Source organism: Lepisosteus platostomus, chromosome 17 (genome assembly GCF_059453375.1).
Source record: "Lepisosteus platostomus isolate fLepPlt1 chromosome 17, fLepPlt1.hap1, whole genome shotgun sequence".
Taxonomy (NCBI): Eukaryota; Metazoa; Chordata; class Actinopteri; order Semionotiformes; family Lepisosteidae; genus Lepisosteus; species Lepisosteus platostomus.
The window spans coordinates 16608709-16622431 of record NC_142627.1 but is presented as its reverse complement, the minus strand read 5'-3'; the positions used below and the strand labels follow the sequence as shown (position 1 = coordinate 16622431).

The following is a 13723-nucleotide window of genomic DNA, read 5'->3' as shown; positions in this document are numbered from 1 at the left end:
AGTTAAGTCAATAAGAATATTACACCACATTTAGATAATGTCTTGAAGATGAGCTAGAGAATACATTTTCCACCAAAATCACCCACTAGCAAATCTCCATATGCAGTTGTAGTTGCTTTCTTAATTTGATAAATCAAAAGAGATGTTTCAAATGTAAATATTTCCTAAAACAATTCTGAAACTGTTAAGGCATCACATATGTAAAGGGCAAATCTGGAAGAAAAAAATCAATTTTTTAGATTGAATATTTGATCCCTGTAACGCATGTGAAATAATATTGGTATGTAACATCTGAGATCAGAATTAATTAAAAAATATCTTGGAGTAAATGTTGCCATGGGGATTCAGAAATGCATGTTGAATATGTGTGCATTCCTCAGAGGCATCATAAATAATGTAATTTTGTTTATTGTTTTTTTTTTCCTGCTTGTTTTGTCTGCCATATGTTCAGGTCTTCTTCATGCAAAGACCTTTAAAAAACATACGCCTGTTGAGTAAATATAAATGACCTGTCAACAAAGCAATTGTCTGCAGACTGGATTTGGAAGCCTGCTTGAGCATAATAAATAAACAAAGGGATTTGACTGTCACACTATGAATGTGGTGTTAAGGTGTCATGTACTGTAATAGAGCACTTCCTTTATTGATCCATGACTCAGCGCATAAAAAAGTTGGGTTTTTCAATATACCTCAATCAGCCAAACTAAACGTTGTTAAAATCCATGTATGAACTTCAGTAATGAAGTTAGTTAATAATTTGTAAATTTGGGGATACCAACTATTTTCTTTTTTCATACCTTCCCAACCTTACAATTGCAAATTTTTAATCAATTTATCTTCCCCGCACCCCTGTACCGCTCGTGGAGAATGAAAGCCTATGAAACACACACCTCCGATATGCCAGGTCTGTCAGAGTCATTCGCCAATGTGACAAGCTACTGTATGAGCTCCACAATGCCTTACTGGAGCATCAGCACAGAACAGAGGGAAGTACAGTATCTCTCACAGACAGACTCAGAAAAAGTCCCAGGTGCTACTATTGTGTGTAAGCTAAGGAAACAGAGCCTTAAACCCACCCATCTCTGGTGTCTCTCATTGAGTCTTTAGTGTTTAAGCCACGTGACAGCACAGCTTACATTTTTAAAATAAAAAAAAAATTCTGTTTATGAACTTTAAAGTAATCTTTTAAAAAAATAATGATTGGACTTACATTACACAGTGCAGGAGAAAATGTACTCTATAAGCTGAACTACTTCATAGCTAAATAATAAAGTGAATGTATAGTGTAGTGCATGGCTACCCAACCTGCAGGCCTCTGGATCCACTGCAGAATTCTTAATTCAGCCCCTTAATTATTGAATCGATAAATAAAACCAACAGTTAAGGTTCGGGGGCTATTAAGCTACTGAAATGGGAGCGGACTGGAAGGATCACAGGTTAAGTATAGCTGATTTAGTGGAATGCTGTTTGAAGATATTTTATAGTGGTTATCTCAGGAGCCGTAAATATTAGTCTTAAATCGTAGTAGTGGTTTCTGTGTTATTTTTCTCATTTTAACTTAAGAGTTCAATTTTTAATAGTTACGACTGGTTGTTCATATGGAAATACTTGACAATTACTTATGATACACATTACACTAATAAAATAGGGTACTGTGAGAAAAGTACATTTATAGTGACATTATTAGTTCAGTCATGGTCTGTTTTGTATAATTACATGTATTTAAACAATAACTGCACTGGAATACCAGCAATATTTCAATTTGTACAGTAGTGTGTTTCAATGTGTTATTTTACACAGGTAAACTAAAAGTAATAGTTATATAATGCAGTTACAACATCAACCATATGTTTTATACATAAAATACTGTCTATGTACTTCAAAAGTTAATATGACACAACTGCTGGAGAGTGTTACTTTCTATATACAGTAAGGTTTGTACTTAATAAGCAAACACTTGTAACTTTTATTTAAATAATGTCAGAAAGGCAATGCATATGCAATATTAATACAATCTAATTAATCCAAAATCCAAAAACACACTATGAAACAGTGGTGCTTAATTGCAGTACTCCTCTGGAAACTGGATTGAAAACCCTGTTTAAAAGCACTACTTGGCATGTCACATCTTTCTATTTCCTCTGCTATTTCTTTTTATACTCTTCATTCTAGGTTCAGTACAAATATGGAAATCCAAAGAAAAATGCAAAACAACTGCAAACTCTAGTAATTTATGTGCAATTTTAAATAAATTCCTGAAGCTGCACACACTTTGATACTTTCATTAATAAACAGTATGGTCAAAAATTAAAAAAAGCTGAAATATTGTAAATTATTTCCTAAGTGTGATGTTCCTTGCATATTCACAGGCTGTCATGTTTCATTATATGAGGCATGTTTATACCTTCTCCAGCATATGCTTATTGGCCTTCCTGACATAGCTTAAATAAAAGTTACAGAATTTTGCTAATTAAGTAAGGACATTTGGGATGTAAATGTGTATCTCCTCTCCTTCTTAATTATACTGCTTTGATTTAAGATGGTGAAATCCACCATTTGTTGTCTTTCTTGCCATATGTAATTGCTGAATTTTGCCACAGGGTGGTACACCATGCATATTTAAGTGAAAGCTTTTGTAATTCTTCTGACAGCTTTTTTGTGACTGGTGCCAGCTTTATTCTACCAGCGAGGGAACAATCTGGAGACATCAAAACAACTGGCCATATGCCAGGACTCATCTACTTTAAAATAATTTGCATTTGGAAGGAGCAGCATGGGCTATGATTCCTGCGATGACACATTCAGACAAAGGGGTTCTTCTCCTAAAGATCTCTGCAGATACTGTACTATTTACCTGTTTCTATATATAGACCATTACATAGGAAGGCTGCATTCATCTTATTTTTCTCTCTCTCTTGGCCTGTATTAGGCAGTAAGTTTAAATGGAGCTTGTATTATTATGCTTCTAAAAATTCAAATGCACACTTTTGATGGGTTATTATCTTCTTTAAATGCAAAGGACTGTTTTCCTATTCCACTCAACTGATTAGTTCCAATGAGAGCACACATCTTGAAAATTAGTAGCGTGCAAGGAAAGAATTTGAGAAAGCCAAACAGACAGATCCAAGAACTGCTAGGTTTCACAGTGACTAGACTGCAGCTCTTGAATTATGTATTTTGTAATCACTTGTAAGCATGTTTCTTAATGTACTTTGCGTAGTGTGCACTCTTACCAAACTTGAAAGACATGATAGAGCAATTATTTTTCTTTTAAGAAATCGAACAGCCCTATAGAATTGGAAATGTGTTTGCAATGGCTAAGGAGATAAAAAATTTATAAAGAGTTAATTGTCCAAATGATTTTAAGAGTTTAGTGTCAACCTTCATTATAAATAATTAAGTCCCTTACCAAAAAAAGGCATAAATTGCTCAGGGGCAACACATTGTCCCTAATAAATGCAAACATTGCCAATCAGAAAACAACTATTTGTGCCTCTTCCAATTTATTTAACCTGACCAAGTCTCAAGTAAGGTGGAATTCATCTCGTAACTTCTGGAACAAACTAAAACACTTCTCTAGCATAGGAAAATCCCATTTTCATTTAAATTCAATCATCTTTATTTATAGACAAGCATAATACATCGATGCATTTTTTTTAATCGTGTTGTTTCTAAATTATTGAAGTCTTGAAATATCATGTCCGTGTTTGTCTCGCTGGAGCAGATATGGATTACATGAAATACCAATACCATAAAGAAGCATCTGTTGCCATGTAATACATTTTATCCACATAACTGGCAATGTTGACAATTGTGGTTAGCGCCATCCCATTACTTAGAAGGAAACTCCAATTAAAAACAAAAGCAACACTTGTACAGTAAATGCAAATGCTAAGTAATATACTGTTTTTTTTGTAATCTGAAAAATATGTTTGCAATTCTAATGTTTTTGGCGTTACAATTCAAGAGGCTCATGAGCCCTCGCTAAGGTATGTGTGATATCTGAATTTTAATCCAGCTTTGGTCACAAGTGAATGGCTTGACGGGTCCAATTGTTTCTGGCAGAAGACAGCCAATTTACACGTTGTGTACAGACAGCCTGAATTTACAGAGTGGTGTCTCTCTGACAGGCAGTCCCATTGCCATTAAAGAGCCCCTCAATTTTAAATGCATGAGAGCCCAGTCACAAGGTGCATGGATGCATTTTAAAAGAATCTCCAAAAAGGCATGCTATGTCTTAAGGATGCATGCTCAATTCCCATTCAAAGTTGAAAGAAATGTTGTTTTTTTATCAGCAAACCCTCTAGCCTGTTTTACCAAAGCTGATGCCTTTGGAAAGAGGCACATTTTCTTAATTTAATAGTATTCATTTTGACATAAAATTGCCACCTGTTGTTGCATTTGTATGATCTAATCAATGCATTCTGCCACTGGCTTCTACAGGTACGGTGAATGTTTTAGACAAATACAGGCTGCATATGATGTAATTCTGCAGGGCAAGCTCTTCTGGTACTGTAGATCAGGGATTCTTCAGGAAAAAGTAAGTGCTAGACAATAGCTCAGAAGCCCCACAATACAGTATATGAAAGCATATTCAGTCTTGATGTAATGTATACTATACTTTCTATAAATTTTAAGATCTAAAGGTAAACAATTAATTAGAAATAGGATATAGCTTTAAAGAAGTAAAAGAAAATACAGGATGTTTAACATTGCAATTTAAAAGTTATTGAACATATACTATACTATAAAGACCCCAAGTGAAAATAGACTGTGGTGCTGCTTTATTTTGCATATTACCATGGTAGGCAAAGGCAATTTCCATGTATTTATTGAATGAAATTGCCATTTAGCATTTAATGTTTATGTTTGCACACACATCCACAAGAATATACTGAAGCACTCTTCTCTTGGTTTTCACCATTGCACTCTCCTACCCAAGGACAAAAAAAGGAAACTCTATGGGTATAATGTTAAAAAAACACAAACTTCAATTGATACATATCAAAACCAGAATCTAAGGCTGGAACTCTACCAGTGTCACAGGGTTCAAAATAACCATGAGTTACTAACCCCTCTCGCAGGATCTTCCAAGGTAGCCGGTCCCAGAGCAGTCACAGACGTATCGGTTCCAGCCCTCTCTGCATACACCGTTGTTCTGGCAGGGATTGCTAAGGCACTGTTTCGGCACCTCCCTGGTACACGATGGCTTCACTCCAGCTGCCTTTTGGACTTCTGCCATCCTCCGAATGTCTTTGCTCTGACCGTCAATGAAGAGGTCCCTGATGCAGCCCACATACCCATAGTTAAGCAGGGCTGTCCACACTTCAGTGGGGAAGACGAGCCCTACTTTGTTCTCTGGCAGGCCACCTAAGTACAAGTTGTCATCCAAGTCAAGGATTTCACTCTCTCCTGGTGCTGTGTATGCTGTGCGGTGAGTATTCACAGATATGGTACCTGGAAGAAGGAAAGAAGGTTAGATTAGTAAAGTAGCTGCAAGGCAACATTAAACATACAACTATTGATTAGCTGTAAATGTCATCATTTCATAGGCTTTAAAGAAAAGGGGGAAAAAACTGCTGTTTTTTTTCACAGGATTGCAAGAATTAAAATGCAGACAATGAATTGAATTAGAATGCACGAATGTATGAATTAGCCTACACATTGCCTTAAGTATATTTAATTCTACGAATTCTGATTAAACATACTTTTTATTTTTTATTTAAATGTATATTGAAGTAATAACGTGAACTTTCATTTTTATTTAATGATCTGTATGCTGTTAACACACCACTCCATCCTCTGTTTCAAAGATGAAATTGTTGCACAACTTTATGTTCTATTCCATACATTAATATTGTTGTTTCATTTGACATTGTTGATTATTGATCAAAACCTTAAAAATGATCAGACTGAAATCTTAAACACATAGTCGTACTCATCTGAAATAGTTTGTTTTAACTTAGCTATACATTTTCACCAGGGGAAAACCCAGCCCAGTAAACAATAAAGGTGACATAATTGCTCCGACACTGCATTGCACTCCAAAAAGAAAACATTTTTAACAGAGATGCAGGTTATACAAAACAAAATGCAATATTGTTATGGCCATCCTATCAATTAGCTTTGTCGTCTGTATGTAAGAAACAACTCAAACTGGGGTGCAGTTTTTCTCCTTTACTTATGCACACATACCTGTATAAATGAAAATTGTGTGCTTTTCTGTGATGTATCATTTTGATTCAGCTTCAATTCTCGATCCAGTACATGACAAATAACGACGTACATGACTCGACTGTTAAAAGTGAATATCTGGATTGTGCTGCGAGGTCCGACATTTGATTAATATGTTTATAGATCAGGTTTCTAGTGAACAGCCATTGTGGAATTTTAATTAATGATGCCTGCCTAAAACCTCTGCATCTTCTCCAGTAATCTATAGCTCTAAATCCTGACAAAACAACATCCAAAGAAAGGAGTCCTAGTAGAATTCGAAATAATTTAGCTTAAAGTTCTAAATACATCAGGGTTTACTAAAGAGACATAAACATTATGTGCTCTTAACAATACTATTCACTGGTAATCTACTCCTGGGTTTTCTAATTGAAAGTTAATCAGGCTATTATTAATATAACCGAATAAAATTGAAGTAGGAATTCTACAAATTAACAAATTCTAAGTTTCTCCAAAGTAAACAATTGCCCTTTTCGTGCTGCATTTGTCCCCATCTGTGATTCTCTGGAATTTTAGTAAAATCAGTGAAATGCAAATTACTAAGAGTGTAGCAATGGTTTTATGGATGAAAACAGATCTGCTGGGCTGAGATTTCAGGCTCAAGGAGGTTACAAGTGGTCGTATGATCTACTGTATGAGTGAATCTGATTCACTGAATTGCCTGCTTCCACTGTTCTTTGTGTTCTTGTGGGGTTTTTGTTTTGGTTTAGACTGTTTTCTGAGCATGAGGTTTCCTTAACAAAGAGAGTTAAACATCAGGTGCTCATTCATTCAACAGACAATTCAACTACAGTTGTAGTTGACAAAAGCTCATGTTACTAAAATCATTGAGAACTCCTCATGGATAATAAAACAGGCTAACTATTCTGATCCTTAGTGTGAGAAAAAAGTAAATATTTGACAAATATTCTGCAAAACAACAAGCAATGAACAATTTAGCAGTGGGTTGTCTGCTGATTACAGATCACTGGATGCGTTCTCTTCTCTTCACAGCCTCACACTGACAAGAAAAGTCCAAGCTACCAGAGCTTTTTTATGTTTTTTTTGTTTACATGGCAGGGCTTTTGTTTAGATTTTTGATTACTATTTGCTTTTCTATTCATTAATATTTTGTTTAGTGGCTTTCAGGAGGCATGCATAAGAAAAGGCAGTCTTTCTCTGCCCAAGGTCAGCCAGCCTACAGCACAAGACTGAAGAAATATCAGGATAGTCCAAAGGATGATTAACCCAGCCCAAAGTGGTCAAGGCCCTCCACAGACTAAGACCCTCACAGCTGTTCTGCCTTTTCTGTACTGCAGACTTGGCAATAATGAAGAGATGCAGAGCCAAACATTTCCCCTAGGTTAGTGCTAATGAGCCTACTCCATCATATTCATTATCTCAGCAATTTCATTTTTAACTCTGTTTACCGGGAAATGGAATCTTCATGCTCTGTTATGTTTGCAGATGTACTGTAACCTGTAATACGCAAGTTAAGTCACTGCTATTTAAAAAAAACCACCACTGAATGTATGCTATACAGCCAACAATGAGTCAGCCACAGTGAAGGCAAAGAAAGTTCTTTCAAATAATGTCACAAAAGCATTAGCAACCATTGCAGCACAAACCTTTGAAGCTCTGGCCATGCCACTGAACATGAAAATCCACTAAAACTCTTGTTAAGAAGGCAAATGTGAACATAGCGATGATTGAAAAAAGCTACTGTGTATTATTATCCATATATATGTATGACTTTTATTTATCTTGTGGAAATTAGGAAATCGGTGTTATAATTGGAATGTTTAGGGAGTACATACGGAGTGTACAGAAGCCTATTTCGGGGTATCCTTCACATCAGAGTTTTTGTGCTACTGCGCAGTTCACTGCCACACTAAGGCCGGAGGGAGGGGCGACAGCCCAGGAGTGTGGACACATCTGTCTCTAAATGGTAATCTTCCAGAAAAGCAGAAATTGGAAAACTGTGTTTACTGCTGATTTGCAATGTTTCATTTGAAATTAAGACTTATATCCCCACAGGGAGGCTCACTATTAAATAGTGCCATGGTTTACTTATTTACCTGCTTGTGTAAGAACATGCAATAATATTCCAGACAGTATTTTTCAGTGATGGATTTTTAATGAAAGAACATTTATAGGCAAACATGCACAGGGGCATGTAAGAGAAGTCTTGTAATACTGTGAGAGAGTTATTTCCCTCTCATAAAGGGCCTGTTTGAGTCATTAAGCCACTTCTTTAAAAAATGTATGGTCTGACAACACGATTCTTAGTCTCTCTCTCCATGCTAAATTCAAGGGAAACCCATCTGTCTGTAGGAGTCTGGCTACAGTGCTGATCCCGATTTGATCACATGCTGCTGATATCAGTAATCCTTTTTACTTCACATCACCCATGCTCCCAGTCGAATGGCATATGAATGAGATTTAGGAAATCTAGCTGTAATAATGCATGAGAATCTCTGAGCAATTCAAAAGCTATTGTCAGATTCTCCTGGCTCATACAAGCTGTCTGGCAGTATGTAATGAAACTTTTAAAAAATATATTTTACCTTTGCCAAAGATTCTTGGCAAAGTGTTTTTGCTTCTACGCAATTAGAACATAATGAAAAGACCAGCTTAATTTTTTAACCGAACATTTGTAACAGAACAATCCCAACGTGCAATTCCTAACTAAAACTAAACCATGGAGATTATAGATGTCCCTTTACATTCACAACGTTCTTCTCCACACACACACAGATGTTATCAATTAAATGGGGAGGGATGCTGTGATACCCATGTGCATCCGTGAAACAAAACAAGAATGCATACTTTGTGTTTTAAGGCTCAATCAGTCCTATAAAGTAATGTTAATTTTGTAGACAATATGAGCAGTATTAAAATGATCTAAAGCCCTAACTGAACTGCAGAAGCTAGGGAAGTGACACTGGCTTATAATAACAAATCACACCAACAGAACAAAATACAGTATGCAGCCTAGCTGATCATTGTGGCTGTAAAGCTCTCAAATTAGATTCAATAAACTGTGGCATCTGCTAGATAAAACAGAACCTGCTAAACATGTGCTATAAAGAGGAAATCTTCAGACATATTTTAATAACCTAAGTCATCTTGCTTATCATGGGTTGTGGGTCATGAGTAGGAGTCAGTCTGAGGCGCTGCAGTTTCCAGTACCCTGCTACTGCCCTCCAAACTCATGGACACGCTTCCTTCGAGTCTCGCTCTCTCTCGAGGCCAGTCGCATCTGCTGCATGGATTGCTTCCAATTCATAACAACTTGTGCTGTGAATATTCTTTCTTCATACATATTGGTCGTATGTAGATTTTATAAACACAGCACGATGACACATGTCAAACAATGGCCCTACCACCTGCATTTCCACTCAAGCCCAGCATAGAGAACTGTATTACAGGGTATAAAATCCCCAATTAGACATTAGTGTAACTTCAAATCAGAAAATAAATGGCAGAAGAGTACTGGAAATGATGAATTAGGATCGCAAGATACTGTATACAATGACATTTCACATTAGAATGCAATGAGGTACAGCACTTCTTCAAAGGGCTGGACTTAGAAGAATGAGAATATGGCACAACCTAAGTTGGTTTGTTGTTGGCTCACATGGAAAGAATCAAAATAAACTGTGTACTAATATCAAGATGGATCCTAAATTAATTTCTACTAATGGGACTGTTATTTACATACCTGAGAAGACAGCTGAAACAGATTATACCTGTGTTGTCATGATTGTTGGTTGACATGTGTGTTTTCATTGAACTTTGCAATAATTGGCTACTAATATTTTGTGACACGAAATTTTAGATCAGTAGTCATCTACATGTACTACAGCTTTCATTAGAAGCATTGTCCTAAAATTGGAAAGTAAACTCTGATGGCACCGGGCATTTAACACATACAGAATTTATGACTTGACTGAGTGTCCCTAGAATGAAAAGCAAATTGGAGGTTGCCTTTCTGCTCATAGATTTGAAATTGCTGTTTCATCTTTTCTTGCCCTTGTTCATAAAGTGTCTGTGTAAGGCAACTCAGGCATGCAGAATTCTGATATGTTTCACATCAAAGTTTCAATTTCACACTTCTAAACTACCCTTTATCAAAGTGTTTTAATCAAAAAATATTTTCCAAGCATAATGAAGAGAATAAAAAGTTAATATGGCATACTGTAGAAAGACTGAGAAGCTAATTATAAATCTAAAAGAAAACCCAAGACTAATGTTCCTATTTAATGTATGTAGTATATAATACATTAAGCTCAACTTGTCTTATTTTTAAAAAAATATTTAAATTTGATCATTTTTATATCCATAATCAATCAGACACCCTACTGACTGAGTCATCTGTTTGTTTAAGGAAGAACTGCTTCTTGTATGCAGTTTTTTGACCATCTTCAAATTCAATCATTTTAGGATTCACTAGGATGTTTTAGGAATATTTGTTGCAATGTGATGAGAGAAGCTCAAGGGATGAATCTGAGGGATGAATTTGATTTTTCACATACAGAAGTCATAGCTAGAGTGTTATTTTAAAAGAAGTATTTAGAACTGGAATATTTAGAAGTATATCCTTCTTATATGCATGGGTTTCGTAGGCATGTGAAATTCTTTCTGCTTTTGAAGGTACAGAGAGAGAAGCACTGCACTGTATGTATTCACAAAAATGAAGTACTGGATGATCAACTATAGATAGAACAGCTGCAACTAATGGACTATTGTTTTGCTACCTCTTTAGCAGTCAATATGACACTTTCAGCAAAGTGTACAGCATTTACTGTATACACTACATTTTACGCCTTTTATATTACCTTTAAAGGCGCTATATAAAAGAAAGTTTATTATTATTATTATTATTATTATTATTATTATTATTATTATTATTATTACATTTTAGAAATACTAAGACAAAAGGTTTCTGTTATAAATATGTTTTCTCATTTCAACAAATGAAGTATATAAGAGACGTTTGGGTGGAAGGTGACATCCTGATCTTGCTCACTTCTGCTCGTCTATGTATATACATGTACAGTACTGTAAGTCTCACACCCAGGATTTCCTTTTATGTAACTCTTTTGCACCTCTTCCACCATCCCATCTAAACCCTTGCAGCAACTCCTTCGCTTATTCATCTAATAACTGTATTTAACTATCCTTTGAGGGAAAAAAATCTTCTCTATAGCATTTTGGTATGGGCTATTGGGGAAGCCTATCCTCACTACTAGGCTATCGTTCCCTCAGCTAGGTGAGTTACAGTATAAATACTTTTCCAGCACTTTATTGCATTCATAAGCAAACTACTGAAATCTGGATATCTGAATATTTTGAAAATCTATTCTCAATGCCAGAATTTAATTAAATGCTGGAAGCCAGTTATTGCAATGCAAACACAAGAATAGTACTAAAATAGCAGTCAGTGGCATTAAACAAAAGCTTTATGGATATATAAGAATGAAATCAATACTCCACTCCTGATGGAATGCCAGCATTACTATGGGGGCACAGAAGCCATTGCAGAATGTCTAGTGAGCCAGATTCCATATCCACTCATAAATCATTAATGGAGAGCAAAGAAAGCACTTTCATCAGACACATCACACAGGACATCTATCTAACTGCTTTTCAAAATAAATCTGCAAAGGATATGAGTGGGCTGTGCTTTGTTCACAGGAAACAGATTTTCATCTTCTTATTATTTTTCCATCCAAAAATCACTGGGTAGAAATGTGAAATATACAGCATTTGTTTTTAAAAGAATAATTAATCATTTATTGTATCCAAGTATCATTTTCCATTTTTCATTTAAACAGAAATCTAAAAACCTACAGTACGCAACTGCATGCATGCTTTGATTTAATAGGCAATAGTAAAGCAAATGTAGGATAAAAAAAATCAACTTTCTAATGACGTCCGTTCCCAGGAATACAGGGACGTACTGTACAGTATTTTCTATATACAATATGTATAGTCTATAAATCTATAAAATCTATTAGCGTAAAAACATTGTATATACTGTATGTACAGTAAATTGCCCATACTGTATGTCATAACATACCAATTGTTTTGGAGGCTAGACATGCTGAAGGACACATTTCCTCTGAGTGTGACTTTTCTTCACTGTAGTTGTTATCAACCATGAAGACTACACAGAACTGCAGCACTGACTAAATGAGAATCTGAGTGAATTGGGATTCTTACTCAGAAGATAAAGAGCCTCTGGCTATCAAAGTCTGCAATGACTGACAACACTTCAGCCAATTTCCAAGTATGCACCAAAGATGCATATTCACGCTGCATTTTGCTGCCAGGTAAGAACTGAGGTGCTCCGAGGGTGCAGGCATTGTAAACATGTTCTGGTCATTCAAATCTGTTTGTTTACATGTCATGTTGATGCCATGTAAGGCTGATTGAGCTGGCAGTTTTATTCCCACCTTGTAGTCAGATCGTATAAGCTAAGCAGTGCTGAGCCTGGTCTGACCGAGATTGGAGACCTCCTAGGACACCCAGGTTGCTACTGTCAGTGGTGTTGCAAACCTGAAGGCGACACACTTCCCTCTGGAGCAGAATTTCCAAATCAATGTCCCTGTATGCTGACAGGAGGCATTGTGCAGCAGAAGGTCCTTTGGATGAGACATTAAACTTTTCGTATTAAACTTTTATCTCTGTAATCCTTTGGGATGAAAAGTACTACATAGATGCAATAAATTAATTATTGAGAACAGATTCAAACCTCTAGAAAGGAAGGCCTTAATGTATCCTTTATTTTTTAAAGGAGGTGTTCACAGATGGCAAAAAGGCTGCTTCACACAACCAGATTCCAGCTCAGCCACTATAACTATCTGTGTAATTTGATGCTGTCCAGAGCGCAGATAATCCTTTGTGATCCCTTTGTTGGTAGCATGCACCCAGTCTTGTAACAGTAATGTAGTACCAATGAAATCTTCTTCTAACATAATTCGGAAACGGCACCAAATAATTCAATTTTTGTGCCTCTGTTGTTTATAACTAGGCATCCTGCAAGCATGTTCAAAATTGCTGTAAAGAAGAATTACCAATAGCAATATTATATATTAACATTTATTACTTTATATTGTTTTTATGCAATAAAAGTTTATCTGAATATGTTCAGTTATTTGTATTATGCTGTAGATGTGAGAAATGAATAACTATTAAAAGTTAACTTTGTTCTCATGCACTTATAATCCTGTATGTAAGTAAAAAACTCTAAAATGCTTATCTGCAAAAGAAATAGCAAAACACATTATAGAATATGGAAATCCCCTACATGTATACTGAGGTGATTATATACAACAGTAATACTGGGTTCTCAAAATATTTGTAAGCACAATGAAGGAAGTCATTCTTGAATTTATGAGCTTATGTTTTCTTTTTTAAAAAAATGAAAGAAGTGACCTGAAAAAGAAAAGTGCTCTAAATACTTTCACAAATCTGTCAGGCTGTCATGAAGAAAAAAGATAAT

At 35.7% G+C, this 13723-nt stretch overlaps 1 protein-coding gene across 26 annotated transcripts in view; it reads right to left on the bottom strand.

Annotated features, from left to right (window-relative positions):
• nrxn1a (neurexin 1a) overlaps nucleotides 1–13723 on the bottom strand; it is a 352697-nt gene that overhangs the window by 216828 nt on the left and 122146 nt on the right. For all 26 annotated transcript variants that reach the window (XM_088610470.1, XM_088610478.1, XM_088610489.1 and 23 more), the window contains one exon: nucleotides 5074–5457. In XM_088610470.1, coding sequence (XP_088466596.1) covers nucleotides 5074–5457 — 384 coding nt within the window. The remainder of the gene's footprint in view (nucleotides 1–5073; nucleotides 5458–13723) is intronic.